At 34.1% G+C, this 17629-nt stretch overlaps 1 protein-coding gene across 1 annotated transcript in view; it reads left to right on the top strand.

Annotated features, from left to right (window-relative positions):
• The window catches only part of NAF1 (nuclear assembly factor 1 ribonucleoprotein), a 41772-nt gene that overhangs the window by 18578 nt on the left and 5565 nt on the right, over positions 1-17629 (top strand). The window contains exons 3-6 of the mRNA XM_082728767.1: positions 1890-1983; positions 5383-5465; positions 13217-13377; positions 16479-16530. Of these exons, the coding sequence (XP_082584893.1) occupies positions 1890-1983; positions 5383-5465; positions 13217-13377; positions 16479-16530 (390 nt within the window). The remainder of the gene's footprint in view (positions 1-1889; positions 1984-5382; positions 5466-13216; positions 13378-16478; positions 16531-17629) is intronic.

Raw genomic sequence — 17629 nt, 5'->3', positions numbered from 1 at the left:
ACTTTTGCATTAGAAAATGCCATTCGCTACTTCTGAGAGCTACCTCTTCCAGAAGCAGAAGGCAGTGTGATTTATTCTCTCTGTCCTGTCTGCAGTCTCCCAACATTAGAGTTCTCTATTCTTGTATTTAACTGTAAGTGGGGTTTTAACTCAAGTGGTACAGGGAAATCTGGGAGAACACAGTTTTATTTTCACTGGTGGGCTCAGTGGGATCGTTCCCCAAAGACTGAGCACCCGGCAGGTTAGAGGTGAGTTTTTATGGTTATGGGTGATGGAGGATGGTAACAGTACTTTTTTCGGGGTTTCTCAGGGCCATTGGCCCCCTTTATGCGGAAGTGTAATCTATATGGAAACGTCAGAGGAGAGATCTAAGTCATCCCTGGGAACTTGTTTTCTTTTCTTAACCAAGCAGGTCGACCATTTGGTTTTTTCTTCCACCTCAGCAGGAGCAATGGAGAGCAGTGGACAGGAAGGGGCTGAGGCCCAGGGGTCTCTGTCCGCCTCAGTTTCTTTTGCTAAGAACTTCTTAACAAGGCCGTTCCATGTCACGTGTTCTTTACCAGTTCTAACAACTGTACTCTCTTGTCTGTGCTAATACACACATGGGCCACTTTCAAACCATGGTCTTACCAAGAAAGAATTATCCATGTTTAATATGCAAAAATGACAAATGGTTGTCCTCTCCCTCTAAAAGTACTCAGAAAAATTCTGATATATAAAATACAATCATTTCCTCTAACACCATCCAAACTAACGTGCAAAAGTTAAAGTCTTCTCCGTGGAGTTGGTTGAGACTATTAGTATGGTTGTTTGTAGGTAATTCTTGATTAGAAAGTAGCATCTCCCAAAAGCAAGTTCTACTTTAACTCTGGGTATATGGGTTGTTAAAAACCTTATTTGAGTCCCTGAAGAGGAAAATGATTACCCATGATCCATTCATCTGTAATAAACTGTGTTGTTTCAGCTTTACCCATCTTTTTCAACATTCCTTCAAAAGTTGTCTTTCTCTTCCCAGACCAACTCCCAACATGCCAGTAATAGGATCTTCACACTTTCAAGCCTTCTTAAGGAAGAACTTCTTCTAAAAGTTAATTGTGGTCTTTTGGCAAAGGTCAAAAATAGAAAGTTCCATTTGTTTAGCTTAAAGCCTAAGGTCAGTTTTATTCTTAGATACCTCTTCAACTTAATCTCTACTTAACATCTAGTTTCTATGGGAACTGAGGTATAGTTAGTAGTTGGGTCAGAAAAGAGGAATTTTTAAATGTAAAGGAATTTAGTTTTTGACAGAAAGAAGATACTAGGTGACACTTCACAGCTTTTCCAGGTGGAGCCTGTGTTTTGTTTCCCAGGAACTCTAGATTTTTTTCCTAAAGAAACCAGACATTTACTCTTTTTCACACAGCCCCAGAAAAGATTGCTCTTTCTCTTTTCAACTACTTAATCCCTATTGAGTGAATTAACCAAATTAAGATAGCTAAGAGAGAGAACTCTTCTTCTGTGGAGAAATTGTAGTGACCAATAGAACTATTTCTCTGGGAATCACTTAGTGAAATGTCTTTTTTTGTTTGTTTACTTAGGATTCCTTAACAATAATAACTTTTTTTTTTTTTTTTGTCTCTTTCAAGTATAATTGGAAAAATCTAGGTACTTTTGTCCATGTTCTTAGTCTAGCTGGATTAAAGTATAGATGCTGTTGCATCACTCACGTGGGGAGATACTGGAGGTGGAAGAAATACTGTCAGACACTAAAAGGGATAACATCAAAGAGATGGTATAAGTGCTTGATGTTACATCTTCAGAAATGTTTAGTCTTTAAATGGAAATGATGTCCTATTTTTTTTTAGTTGTTGAAGCTTGAGAGGAAGATCAATGCTTTTTTTATATTATAGGAGCTACCTTCTGTTGAAGAACTCACTATTATTCTGCCTGAAGATATTGAATTAAAGCCCCTTGGGATGGTTTCAAGTATTATTGAGCAATTAGGTATGTAATTAATTTTATGAATAAAATTACTTCTATCCAGATATGCATTCATTAAATCAAAGATTTTATGACAAAAATTTTGTGACATATGTAAATAGTCATTTAGTTTGAATAGATGGAGTTATTTTTTACTTATATATGTAACTCATAAATGCAGTGTCTTTTTTAAAATTCAAAGTCTACTTTTACTGACATTTCTCCAGAGTTCTCTTTGATTTGGTATATTCGTTATTTAGTGTTATTAAGTTGCTACTTAGTGGCTTTAAACAACATAAATTTATTGTTTTATAGTTCTGTAGGCCAGAAGTCTGATGCGGGTATCACTCAGCTAAAATCAGTGCTGAGTCCCTTTCTGAAGCCTCTAGGGGAGAATTCATTTTCTTGTCCCTTTAACCTTCTAGAAGATACTTGTATTCCTTGACTTGTGGCCCCCTTCCTTCATCTTCAAAGCCAGTAATATACCTTCTCTGTGACCCTTCTCCCTTTATCACATCTCTCCCTGACCAAAGCCTGGAAAGATTATCTGCTTTTAAGGAATCCTTAATTTGGGCCTGCATGCATAATCCAGGATAATCTCCCGCAACTCAAGGTCCTTAACCTTATTAACATCTGCAGAATCCCTTTTTTTTTTTTTTTTTAATGTAAGGTAACATAGTTTCAGGGTTAGGGGGTGGGTGTCTTTTGGTGGGGGGAACATTGTTCTGCCTACTGCCTTTGATTTTATTTTAGAGACATGTAAATTAGAAAGTTCTGTGATTTAATGTCATGAAATATAAAGCTGTTGGTTATAAGAGAACTAGATATTATAGGTTTCTTTAGCCCCAGGTTTTGAAGTAGATGTACTGAAGGCCTTGAAGTTCATGTAGCTACCATTAGCTCTCGTAGTAAGATCCATCTGAAAGTAGAACTCAGAGTTGACAAAGTCAAAGGATATTTGAATTGGATAAAAAACCTAGATTATCCATCAGCCCCCTTAGTTTACAGGATTTAAAGGACACAGAAAAACCTGACTCACTTGCCATTCTGATCAGTGGTAGAAATTGGATTTTGACCTTTTCTCACAGTGTCCATAGCAATATTTTACAAAGTTTATACTTATATAATTTTGTGCTTTTGCCATGTATTAATAAAAATTCTGATTAAAGTGAAACTTTTTTAAAAAAATTAATTAATTTATTTATTTGACAGAGATCACGAGTAGGCAGAGAGGCAGGCAGAGAGAGAGGAAGGGAAGCAGGCTCCCTGCGGAGCAGAGAGCCCGATGCAGGGCTAGATCCCAGGACCCTGGGATCATGACCTGAGCCGAAGGCAGAGGCTTCAACACACTGAGCCACCCAGGTGCCCCTGAAACTTTTTTTTTAAAACAGAAATCATTATTATTTCTTTCTGTTATTTATTATTTATTTCTATTATTATTTATTATTATTTAAACTCTTCATGTGGTTCTTTTATTAACATAAACTCTTTATGTTTTTTATGTTTATTAAGTTTTGTTTTTTAAGTTTATTAACATAAACTCTTATGTTAAACATTAACATAAAGTCTTTATGTGATTTATTTATTATTTATTTCTATTATTATTTATTATTATTTAACTTTTCATGTGATTCTTGCGTCATTACATTTATTGGTATTTACTGATATTTGGTTCTTTTATGGCATTTAATAATCTGCATAAATAAGTAATCATTTGATTAGATAGTAATCATTTTATTAGACTTCATGTATGTAGCAAAAATCTCATGTTTATCAAGAAAAAAATGTGAACCATACAGTATGCATAGGACAATGCTTTTTAAAAATAGTTTTGACTAGCATACCCTGTTAGGCTAACAAAATTCTCAAGCTTCTGGGAATAAAGATTGACTGAAAATCAGCACATGCTACCCTGTTTTGAGACTCTAAAATAGTATGATTTGGACCAAATTACAGAAGAGAAAATATAGTATTAATATACAAAGCAAAAAATATGTGAGTTCAAGTAAGAACCCTAGGAGAATAAGAGAGGATTTGGCTTTGTACTCTGTAGTTGTTCTCCAAGTTCTGTTGGCTTGTTCTTTTTTTTTCTCTCTCTTATTTAATTTGGAAAATATAAGAGGCTAGTTAGGTATTATCCACTTAGGTAGAAGTAGAGAGATTTCATGAAGTTAAGGATCTTGTACTACTAGATACTTTGACTGTTGATAGCCTTGGAAATTTTTATCAATGTATGGTACAGACTTTAGGTTGATGTGTATGCAGATGCCGCCTAGAATAATTTAATCAAAATGGTTTTTTAAGACTATGGACACAGAGTCAGTAGTTGTGTTGTTAAAGGAAGAGCATTGGAACTAGGGATCTAGGTTATTCTAGGTTCTGATGATGACTTGGTTTGTAATTGGCCATGTGATAAGGTTACTGTGTTAAGCCCTGTTTTCTCATCTTTCTATAAAATGAGGGAATTGGATTAGGTGATCTTTTCTTTTCATGTAATCTGATCCTTGGGAATGGGATTATGGAGAAGAAATGATTGAAAATGAATGCTTTGTTAGTGCTCACTATCATTATCAATCCTTACTCATCATGTTTATCCCAGAAACATATCTTACTCAAAAGATGTTGACCTGTGATCTGTTATTCCACATGTATGTTCAGAATTTAGAAGCACTAACTATTGTAATTAATTGGATATAGTTGAAATTTTTAAAATGAATTTTAATAACCTAAACTAACATTTTATTTCTCAAGTGGACATGGCTTTATCTGTGTAATGTAGCAAGTATTCTTGCTTTTGTTGCTCTAATTTTCTAAGCCTATTGTTTGTTTGTCTTCTCTATTGCTGTGGTAGCTTGGTTGTTTTCGCATATGTGGCCTTTATAGGAATTGGCAGTTATAATAGACTAGTGGGATGCTTCTGTTGCATTTTGGGGCAAATTACCATGAGTTCTATCATTCTTCATCTCTTCAGAGGAAGATGCTTTTGGGAAGTCTTTAGCTTTTTCATAGATCAGTAAGTACTCTGCTTTGTAGAAAAGAATTTCTAGAGTGAGAAAGAAGACTAATTTTTTCCTAAAACAAGGGTTTGTGACTAAATGTGATTTTACTTTTTTGGGTGAAAATTGCTTGGGAAAATGTACATGACTTAAATTTTGGCTTTTTAGTGAGTGATACCAACTTCCTGTGAAAATTTTTACTTTAGTTTCTGTTTCTTAGAGTTGTAGCTTTTTCTATTAAAGATATGTAGAATCTATTTCCTTGTGCCACTTGATAATAAATAGACTGTTGTTTTAAGAGGAATAGTTACTGAGGTGTATTATCTCATCTTAAATTTCATTTTAAATTATGTTAAAAATTTCCTCTCAAATTTTATATGATCTTCTGATTAAATCTTGAAGTAATCTCCTTTGTTTCATTTTTCAGTAATAATTGAATCTATGTCTAACCTCCCTCCGGTTAATGAGGAGACTGTGCTGTTTAAAAGTGATCGACAGGCAGCAGGAAAGGTTTGTAAAAAAAAAAAAAAGCAAATCTTACAGTTATTCTGTTTCTTTGTTGATTGGTTTTTCTGATTTTCCCTATCTGTCCTAAAAAAATATATTAATTTTAGTAGATGAGCAGTCTAGAGCTCTGGTTTTAGTTTATTCTTGATTTTTTCAGTACTTCATATCTGTTGGTATGCAGTTTTTTCCTTTTTGTCAGGTACCTTGTGAAGTAGTGGGTCCACATATTGGATACCTCCAGGTCCTCAAAGTTGAGTGTAGCACACGTTCTACGATGTAGTAGTTCTTAGTCGTTTTTAGGTTTGTGAGTTCCTTTTAGTGGGGCCTCTCAATACTTTTTAGGCTTTGGTTTCCTCAGATAGAATCTGTAGAGTGGAAAAAAGTAAAAGGAGGAAAAAGGTTTCTGTAATAGCTGAAGTGTCACTGTAAGCACATTCTGGGGAATTAGGAATATGTATACTTCAGTACTCACCAAAAAGTCACGTCCCTAATAACATCCTTCGGTTGTTATTAATAATTCTGCATGTCCATCTTTAATATGGAAGACTACACAATTTACCCAGTAAATATGCAATTTTGAGCCATCAGCAGAGGATCTAAAACCTCTAAGATCAAGACTATAAATACCAACTAAGTATTTCTTTTTCGGCATTAGGGGTAGTTCTAATTCACCTTACATTCTCCACTCCGTAAAGAATAATGCTTTGTAAATTATAAGTGCTAAGTAAGTATGTACTGTGTTGAAAACAATAAAAATAATAAACCAGCTGCTATTTTTGGGGAAGTCACTTTTTGGGTTCTACTTTTTCCCAGATAACTAACAGTTGGTTTGCTTTTTGTTCTAAAGAGATAGTTCATTTACATCTAGTCAGGAAAAAAAGCATATCTTTTTAATTATATTATTGGGTCATTCATACAATTTTCCCTTTTACATGTTATTTCCTACTGTCCCATTCTAATACAGATTAGAAAGAGGTCAGATTTTTATCAGGGTCCTGCCTACCTTGTACTGCCTACATACTTTTTTGGTTTTGTTTCTGTTTTTGTTTAGATTGACAGGCTAATTTACCAAAGAGAAATGAGTGACTTAAGATTGCAAAGCAATCAGTAAGAGAATTAATTGGAGTCTAGAGCTAATATATTTTGGCAATTTTTGAGAAAGTTGGTGAGGGGAAGAAAGACTTTAATGCCTAAAGCATGGCATCATACATTTTTCCCTTACAGATACCTAAGTTCAGTCTTTCTGTTTCAAGGATGAGGGCTGCTGGTGCCTTTCTAAGTGGTTAGAGATTCACTGGGGGGCTTAATCTCAGAGAAGGTTTAGAGAGAAGAGGGATGGGAAATGAGTCCGTGGCTGTGCCATGAATGTAGCTCTCCATGCCCACTGACTGGTATGTATTCTTTAGGAAATACCAGTATTCTGCTCTGGTACAAAGAAAGGCGAAGCATTATTTGCTCTCCTCCAGGAAGTAGTAGAAGATGGGAGGGGATGAAGAGGGAATGGAAACTTATTTCTTGGTTTTCTAACTCATTTGAAACTGATTATTTCCATGATTCCTTTATTTATGATTTTCATGACAGTTGTCTTTTTAAGTAGCTAGCTGAGACAATTTTGATTTCAAAATACCCAACACTTTGCTAATTAAAAACCTCTAAAGTCAGATTTCTTCTATCCCTCAGTACATTTGAATTTTTAGTTTTTTAATTGTGACTAATAATGTTAATATTCAGCTCTTTTGTCACTTGACTTTGAAAGGAGTTAGATGAAAATGTTACATTTATGCCTCTAACTTTAGTTATGTGACATAAGTCTAGAGGGAAAAATCAAATCTATTTCTAAATTTTACATGGGAGCTTTGTAAATACAAGAAGTGACAGGCCTTTAAAATATTTGATTAGACATCTAAGTTCCTTGACATGATTTCCCAAAATAATGGTGCAGGGATAGGGAGGGTTGGAACTATCAGTTAAACAAATGAATGACCAGAAAGTGACATTGAATCTGTTTTAGATCTTACCTATGTACTAAATTAGTTTACCTTCAGTGTCGAGCCTTTGTACATCCTTTCTTTTCCCTCTACTCTGAACAGTAGTAATGAGCCACAGTGATACATATTTTGTATATATTTTTAAATTCATTGGAACTCTAAGCAAGTGGAATTATCCCCATTTGCTCAAAAATCAAAAAGCTTTGAAAAAGGAACAAAATTGAGTTTATAACCTAGTTAGTCTGTCTGACGCATTTCCCTTCCACCTTCCTCCCCCTTACCCACTGAATTAAGGGAGGTGACCTTGAATTTGTGTTCTACCCTTTGCCCTTCAATCCTGATGATGAAGAGTTAGTTACTCATGACAAGTGATGAATGAAATTTTATTTTTAATGTTTAGCATTTAAAAATCGACCAGCCTATACAGTTTATTATCCCTGTATTCCATGAATTACTTATTGTTTTGCACTTAATTTTCAGTGTTTGTTAGAGTTGGGTTGGAATTTTTACTGATCTTCTTTCAAAAGAATATATTACAGTTTTGGTTGGTAGGATGTGTTGATTTTCTGAAAGTCTCTATATTATTTTGATACAATGGTTTATTTTCTCTTCCCTCAGCACCTTGTGAAATAATAGTAACACATAGTGATTAGTGTAAAGTGATTGATAAGAGATAATTCTGAATTGCTGTGAGGGGTTCATTTTCCCTTTTGCCCTTTTGGTACATTAGCCAAAAAGAGGCTAAGCTGGGACAACAACCATGAGGCCTTTGTCAGTGGCATTCTTTGAAGGCTGTTCTCAGAGCAGAAGTATGCAGATCTTGGTTCCATTTGTACAGTGTTCCAGCGTTACTCCTGGGCCTGGAGATTCTTTGATCTGTTTCTTGTTACCTATAGGAACTAGGATTACCTAGTCCCTCTGAGGCTAACCAGTAAGTATATAACATGTGTGGAGAGGGCAGTGTGCAGCTTATTCTCTCTCTTGGAGTGCTCTCTCTGCATGTCTAGCCAGCTGACTCAGGCTTGCCCCCAACCACTAGAACTTTTGCCATGGAGCATACAGAATACCTAAGCCTAGACTATGCTGTGGAATGAGAATTTGGGGGGATGAATTTACTTGTGTGCTTGTCATTTTTTTCCCAACAGACCTTAAACTGTATCTGTATAAGGTGGTAGGTGGTGTATGTTTGTGATCTCTCTGTTGTGACGAGAATCCTTTAAGGTCCTTTAGCAGAAAGATACTGCTTTTGAATAAGAGATGGTAAGTTCTGTAAACTAGAGCCAAGTTTGTAGACCCTGAAAACTACCTTTTAAAGACAGGGCAAGTATAAAACATTAGTTGGATTAAATTTTTGAGTGTTTCTATGGAATATATACTATTATTTAAAGTATAAGGAAAGCTTCTTGCCTACCTTAAAGTAAGTATCTTAGACATTATTATCCTGAGTTTCCTTTCTCACGCTGTTGTCTCAGCCATTCCTTCCTTTTCCTTTTATCTGTAGTCAGGTGGTTTGGAACTTGCAAAATCCTCAAAGCAGGTCTGAGGAGTGAGCCAGGATACAAGGTTTAATGAAACTATGAGGTGTGGTGGGCTGGCCTGACCTCTGCTTTGTCTGAGGTTGTTCTTCAGAGTTAGCTCTCAGGTATTAGCCAATCTAAAATCTATACTTTTAGCTGATAGTAGTTTAAAATATTGTTAAACCCTTTTTTTCCCTGTAACTCTGGATTAGCTAAATCGCTTATGTCAACTCTGTCAAGTGTTTCATGGCTATTTGAGGTAGGAGCATAAATACTTCTCAGTTTTGGTATAAGCCATGCATGGATTTTCTAAAGTAGCTTCCTGTTACCTGTTATATGTGTAGTTATTTTACTTAAAACCTTATAATGATTTTATCATAGGTATGGCTCATTAACACTTGAGCTCTTAAGAACAGTCAACCAGGTATACTTTGATTTTAACTACGTGTTTTGAATGCCAGCTTATATTTTAGTTCAAACCAGTTTCTGCATAAGCCTGGAGCTCTTCAGGCATTTCTTTCGTGAAGTCATTTCTCAGTTAGGAAACAGAATTGTTTTGTCCAGGAAACCAATCTTTGGGAAACAGCTTTATGTACCAGGTTACAAACAGTGATTATTATACATGAGTTTTTCTTAAACAAATTTTTATCCCTATCCAAACTTGAAGAACAAGATTTATTGATATTTATCAAAGGAATTGAAAAAGAGAATTGTTTTTAAGACTTTTTAAATTAAAAACAATTTTTTAAATAAACCATTCAACAAACTTTAATTAAACTCCTGCCTTAATACTGTTTGCGCTTCAGTGGGTGACCCCACTATTCCAGGATTAACATGGGTGCTCAGATATTAAACTTGCAGTGCTAAAAGCAGACAACCCAGGAGTCAGACAGACCCAGCCTCAAGTTTCCTTTTCCACCACTATATGACCTTCATCATGTTACTCTACCACCATGAGTCTCTCTTTATATTTGAATGGGTTTTAATATAGGTACTTAATTCTTAAGATTGCAGTGAAGATTAAGCAAGATGAAGTGTACAGAGCTCACACACCTGGCATATAAACACTTGATCAGTAAATGCCATGTGTTATAATTGTCAACATCCCTGTTTGTCAGCTGGCTTACCAGCTTCTTCTCAGTATCGGCCTAGGGTACGCCAGTCTGGGGGAAGGGTTAGACAAAGACTGATGAGTTCCTCAGTAGAGGTCGTCATCTAACCTAGTTCTGGCCACTGAGAAAAAAGAGGATGTTTTTGGTTGTGACTTTCAAGAAGGCTTAAAATAATATGAATGTATGGGGCGAGTGGGAGGTTGTGGGGGGACATGTTGGTATATACATTTTGTTCTTCCTTCTTCCACTTCTTCCTGCCTGGAACACAGGTGGTATTTCCATCACTTCCTACCTAGAAGCAAAGCAGCTATCCTGTGATGCTAGGGGTAAACAAGAATGTGCTGAGGATGGCTGGTAGAAAGACACAGGGAGTCCATCTTACCCCTGGCATCATGGAGCCACTGTACCCAACTTAGATTTCTGTCTCTCGGACTGAGAAAAAACAAAAGTTCCAATTTGCTTCAGTTGCTGTTTCCAGGTTTCTGTTATTCACAGTCAAACAGAATTTTCAGCCAGTAATAGGCACGCACAAATAGAGGCATCGGATGCAAACAGGCAGTTTAACAAAAAGGCAAATGTCATGTAAGTCTGTGACAAAACTTACTACATCATCATTAGATAAATATAAGCATGACACCATGTTTTAACTGTCATGTTGACTATAAAGTACAAATAATAATATTTATTTATTTAAAATATTTTATTTATCTATTTGACAGAGAGAAAGAGAATGAGAGAGGGAACACAAGCAGGGGGAGTGGGAGAGAGAGAAGCAGGCTTCCCACTAAAGAGGGAGCCTGTTGGGGGTCTCGACCCCAGGACCCTGGGATATCATGACCTGAGCCAAAAGCAGGTGCTTAACATCTGAGCCACCCAGGCACGCCCAGAGAATATTTCAAACACCATATTTAACAATTTATAAAATGTAACAATTGTTTTTATTATGCTATGTATTCTTCTGACTTCTCTGTAAGAAATAAAATACAGTACATGAACTGGAAGCTCTGTTTTCCTTTCTTCCTAATCCATTCACTTCGCTTCATCCCCACATTTAGCCAGTATTCTGAAGATACTGTGTATTCTCTTTATCTAGATTTTTATACTTCCAGTACATAAGTATATATATGCAAAAAAATTACTATAGAACAAGTTACCTATTAACGTATTTTTAAAATTCACTTTATAATTCCATTCATAACTTTTTATGAAATTCTTTAACTCAGTAGTATAATTTTGAGGTTTACCCAAATGTATACATATGTCTAGTTTATTCATTTTAAAAATTCTACTGTCTTCCACTGCACAAATATACTATTTGTTTATTTATATTTATTAACTTATAAATTTATATTATATAAATTAATGATAAATCATATAATTTATATATTTATATATAATATAAATTTATATAATATATAATTTATAATATATATCATAAATTATATCTATATAAATTATATATAATAAATTATATATAAATTATATAAATTCATATTGATTTATTATATTATGTTTATATTTACCAATTCTTTGTTAAACATACATATTTTTCTAGCTTTTGCCATTAACATGACTTTTTAAAAAGTGACAGGTGAGATAATCCATTACTTTATGTAATGTGAACCAGTAAGAATTGTGTTGCAGTATATCCCTCTGTCCTTTGCAATTCTGGAAGAGGACTACTCTTTGTTTCTAAATCCTTTCAAAACAAATTTGCTATTTCCTTTTAGAATTTAAAAAAAATAAATTTTTTATGCTATTAGTGCTGTTTCAGAATACTTTGGCATTTTAATTTTATTGAGTGTTACGAGTTCTTTTTGGGTTACTCAAATTTTCAGAATATTGGTAGCATGATGGGTGAGCTATTTTATGCCTCACTGAGAATTAATAAAATCCCAAATGGTGTACTTTAAGAGAACAAAATGAGAATATTTACCATCAAAACTGAAGAACTGACAGTGTGCTAAAACAGGCACTTTCAGTGCACTGGGTTTAAAGTGGTCCAGGCTATTTGGAACGTTACTTAGTAATTTATATCCAGAGTTTTGGTGATGATCATACTCTTGGCTCCAATAATTCTGCCCCTTACAAACAAATTTTTGGGAAACCTTAAGTGTAGAAATATACATAAAAGGATGTTTATCAGGGCATCATTTATTACATATTGCACAAATTGAAGCTCCGTAAATGTCCTATTAGGCAAGTCAAATAGTGCCAGATCTATAAAAGGTTGTGATACAGTCACTGAAATTATACTTACAGAGAATATGTATAAGATGGAAAAACTTAATGCAACTTTAGGTTTTAAAAGGGAACAGTATACAAAGCTACAGTGTGATCTCAGAAGAAAAAAAATTGTTAAAAGCCTAGAAAGGTTGACACTGACAGTGATCATTGTCTAATTTCTATAACATACATATATTTATTATTAGAAACATTATTTTTTTAAAATTTAGGTATTTCTTCTGAGAAGAGTTTGAAAATAAAAGGCTTCCTGTAATCGTTCATAGAACATTTTCAGAAATAAAATATGACTGTACTAAAAACAGTTCCTTTACATAAAGGAACTGTATAAGCTTCTCTGGTTTTTGAGAAATAAATAGCTTCAAGTTCAAATCTACTCTTCTGAGTTTTGAATTAGAAACAGTTGTGGTATAACTTTATGAAAAATGTTAACTACTGTATAGAAACAACAGAAATGATTGAATACCCACTAAAGCAGAAGCTTGTCAAGTTTTGTGTTACAAGATTCCAGGTGACTGCATTTTATTTCTCAAAAGTTACACATTATAATTCTTTTCTTTATCCTTTACAAGTTAAATGATTAATGATTAAAAAAAAAACTTCATAATTTGTATCTAGTTAGTACACCACCAAGATGATTTGAATTTATCAAGGAACAAATTTGTTACACTTGTTTCAGATTCATAAAGGAAATCTGGAATGAGTTGATGCATTTATAATCAAAATATGAAGACTTTGAGTATGCAAAAATGACTTCAATATAAGTATAATTTTATTGTTCTGACATGACAGATTTACCTTATTTTAACAATTACCAGTTTTTAAAAAAAATATGACTGACTTTCTGAGTTAGTTCACATATTAAAGGTACTTATATTTCTTCTATTTTATAGATATTTGAGATATTTGGACCTGTTGCACATCCATTTTATGTGTTACGGTTTAATTCTTCAGAGCACATTGAGAGTAAAGGTATTAAAATAAAGGACACTATGTATTTTGCTCCATCAATGAAAGACTTCACCCAGTACATATTTACAGAAAAACTTAAACAGTAAGTATGTCACTGACAACATTAGTTATTGTTTGCTTATCTAATGTTTATATTTTATGAATAATTTTCAGTGAAGGTAGTTTCTTGTTAAATATCTGTGTTCCAGAGCATTGATTTATTTTCCTAATAATATCTCTGAAAGCTATAATTTCTTACCAGATTTTACAGGTTGAGATGATTTGTATCTTTTACCCAAAATTACATAATCAAGTAGTAGGACTACATTTGGGCCATAGAAAGTTTCTGAATTCATAATTTTTTCCATGGCATACTTTTTTTTTATAAACCTGCTGCTTCAGCATTAGTAACCACGCTTTTCCATTTTAAATAAAATTATTCCTTGGGTTACATTGTAGGCTTAACTATTTAGTAAAACTTGGTAATTCTCAAGGGAAAAAAATGAGTAAATTTTACATTGTTTATAGATAACAAATTTATAGACAGGACAACAAAAATGTGCCCCTAAGAAGTTGTGTATCAAGTTGATAAACAGCGTTTATTTATTTATTTTTTAAGTTTTATTTCATTTGAGAGTAGGGGGAGAGCATGCGCACAAGTAGGGGAGAGGGAAGGGGCCAAGGGAGAAGCTGACTTCCTGCATAGCAGGGAGCCCAGTGCAGGGCTTAAGCCAAAGGCAGGTGCTTAACGGACACACCCCTGTGCCCCAAACAGGGTTGATTTAACCAACAAACTACTGCTTTCCCTTCTGTAGATGCTAAACGATGCCTGTGGCATACGGATAGTAATATTTCTGCATGTTTATGCTACTTATTTATTGTGCATTTTCCATGTATTATTTGTGTTACTAAGTGTTATCTGTAGAGCTGCTTATATCAGCTGAACTTGTTATTATAATTATATAATTTGTTTATAGTAAATCAGTGATATATGGTTCCAGTAGAATAGTTTTTTTCAGAAAAAAAGAAAGTTGAATGCTTTGGAAAGATGTAATGAATATGAGCCACTAAAAATATTGTAAAATTTAGTAAGAGTGGAAGAAACCCACAAAAGATTGGGGGAGGGATGGGTATCCAAAAAAGACTTTGCACTTGGTTTGACACACAGGTCTCTTTTAGGTCTAGCTCTCTTTTGATGGGAAACTTGAAGTGTAGTTGAAGTGTTAGGAATGTGGTTTTTTTAGAACATAGAGGGGAACTTCAGTCAGTGAGTAACCTTAGTGCTACCTCAAAAGTACTAGTCCCCATTGCATGGTGTAAAATCTCTAAAGTGCTTACACATTAAATCAAGTCTCTGAATTTCATTTACCATAATTCATTAAACTCGTGTTTAAGAATCCATCTAATTATCTGAGGAACATTTTGCCTAAGTTATTCTCAGGTCGGTTAGGTTTATTTTTCTAAACAACCACTGAAAGAAAGGTAAATTTAATAGAAAAGTCCTGTTTTAAAATCATGCCTTAAATAGGTAGCATTTCATTCTGCTTTACTAGGATGTTTCTGCGGATATGCCTTTTTTTGTTGTTGTTGTTTTTAACAAAATATTTTAGCTAATAACAGATAAATTTAAAAAACTTCTCTAAAGACATTTATTAAATAGATTTTAAACAAGAGAAGTCTTTGTTTTTGATTTGCAAGAATAAGAATTTTTTCCTGGAAAGAGACAATAATGAATTGGGAAATTAGGCCCACGTGGCAGAAGCCCCACCTGACAAAGGTTATTTTATTCTAGACTGCAGTATGGTGTCTACATGGGCACTCAGTGGAGTACTTTGCCTTTGAGGTAGAGAAGGTCATCTCCTCTCTAGTTTATCCGCTGTAAGGCTTGTAAGGCTGTTTTAATTTTAGCCTCCCATGAGCTTACTCTTGTTGAAAGTGTGTTTTGAAATGTTGCTAGATCTTTTCTTTAGTAGATTTTGATTTTCTGTAGTAAATGCACTAATGGGGAACTTTCCCAGTTTATGTCTTTAAACCCCATGGCAAGGGCAGTATAGGCCATGAGATGGCATATATGCAAGAAAGAGTATTGGAGCTATGTTAAATGCATAGGTGTAAGCTTATCATTAGTGAGTAAAAGCTTTTTTTTTTAAGTGATAGAAAAAATCATTGATAATGCCCCATATACAGTGTCAAAGTTCTAAATCAAAATTTTAGAGCAGACTTAATGATTTTCTTATTCTGTCAGCCCCCTGACATTTGTACATTCATTTTCATAGATTATGGTTTAATATAGTAATGATTTTAATGAATGAATTCTTGAGAATCTCATTTATTTGGGGGATCTATTTTAAAGCAATGAGGACCACATTTACTCCTAGTATTTTTTGTAGTATTTTAATGTAATTGAGTAACAAGACATTATTAAACTTACAAAATAAAAATGATGAAAGAGATAAAGATGAACTTTCAGAAATCATAGTCATACTTAATAATATGTGTATTTTTGTTGGTTAAAAACTTTCCACTAAAATAAGTTAGTGCTTGTGATTATACTGTCCTTCAGACTCTTCAGAATTCTTTCTCCTTACCAAATGAGATAGCTTTTATTCCACCCTCTCAGCTTTGAGAAATACTGTTGGAATAAGCTTTGGTTCCTCATGGAATATTGTTGATACTCCTCAGCTAAATAGAGGAAGAAGAATTTCATGTTGTTTTCTCTACCATTAAAATTTCAAAATTTTAGGGAATGCTTCATGGTCATTTTTGTATCCCTAGCACCTGAAACAGTGTCTGACCTATAGTTGGTGCAGAATACACATTTGTTGACCTGAGTTTTATGAACCAAGCTCAGGTATCATGAAAGTATCAACCAAAGTCATAGCATCTGGAGATGGTTATGAACTGCAAAACCACTTTCCTCTGCATACCATATAGCCTTGGCTTCTCATTTTGATTATCCCAGTCCTAATATTTGTATGTGTCCAGATCTTGTGTTTTTCTTACAAGCTTTCTACATCTTCTGAAACAAGGTGAAGAACATATACATAGTCCTTTATTTTTTGCTCTTCTCATGTATATTATAAAATTAAGGATTGAGCTCATGTCTTTTACTTCATTATTTTCTATACTGTTAAGTTATAAACACAAAATCTTAAGTACTTTTTAAGTACTTCATGTTTTCTTTTGACTTTTTTCTCTTTCTAGGGATAGGGGATCAGATGCGTCATGGAAGAATGATCAGGAACCCCCACCAGAAGTAAGTATAAGTCTCTTTACATAATCTTTTAGGAAGAGAAGCAGGATTTTAATTTTTTTTTAAAGATTATTTATTTATTTATTTGAGGAGAGTGTGCACACATGGAAGAGGGGTTGGGGACAGAGGAAGGGGGGCTCGATCCAGGACCCTGAGACATGACCTGAGCTGAAGGCATACATGAAACTCACAGGCACCCAGGCACCTCACAACTTAATTTTATAAATTCGTCTTGACCTTAAGGAGATCCTTAATGCTGCTTGGCAGTCATACTGCCATCTGTGGGAGCATGTACTTTCCCCTCCTCACCAAGATGACTCTTTTTTTTTTTTTTTTTTTTTTTAAGATTTTATTTATTTATTTGACAGAGAAATCACAAGTAGGCAGAGAGTCAGGCAGAGAGAGAGAGAGAAGCAGGCTCCCGCTGAGCAAAGAGCCCGATGCGGGGCTCGATCCCAGTACACCGAGATCATGACCTGAGCCGAAGGCAGCGGCTTAATCCACTGAGCCACCCAGGCGCCCCCAAGATGACTCTTTTATACCCCTCAATAAGAGTTTTTAATTGATCATTTTAGGAAAAAAATATTTTCTGTTGTATCTTAATAATTACCAGTTTATCATTTTCCTTGTAACTTCCTATTTTTTTTAAATCAATTTTGTTGACAGCTGATAAAAACAGAATTGTCATTATTTAAAAAAAATTTGTTTTTAAATTTAGTATATTAACCATATGGGACATGAATACATACAGTGGTGCTTATAATAAGCTGCTTTCTCTTGGAGGTACAAAATCATTAGAATCTACGTGCCTCTCCATTTTTTATAATATAATTACATACCTAAGAAGAGGATTTTCTTTCTTGAATCCATGTCAGCAAGATTAATTTTATGTTTAAAGTAGCTTGATGCTCAATTTTTCTAGAGATGTGGGATAGCCAGGAATAATCAGGAATAATAGTTGGGAATTATTTAACGTTCCATGGAGATTTTCTCTTTTTTTAATTAAAATATAAAAATTGTAGCAATGAGTATATACATTTCTTAAAATAGTATGAATTTATACACTATAGGGGAAAATATAATTATTATGAGTGAGAGTTTT

This window comes from Mustela nivalis (genome assembly GCF_964662115.1).
Source record: "Mustela nivalis genome assembly, chromosome: 4".
In the NCBI taxonomy this organism is placed as follows: domain Eukaryota; kingdom Metazoa; phylum Chordata; class Mammalia; order Carnivora; family Mustelidae; genus Mustela; species Mustela nivalis.
This window is presented reverse-complemented; position numbering and strand designations above follow the sequence as displayed.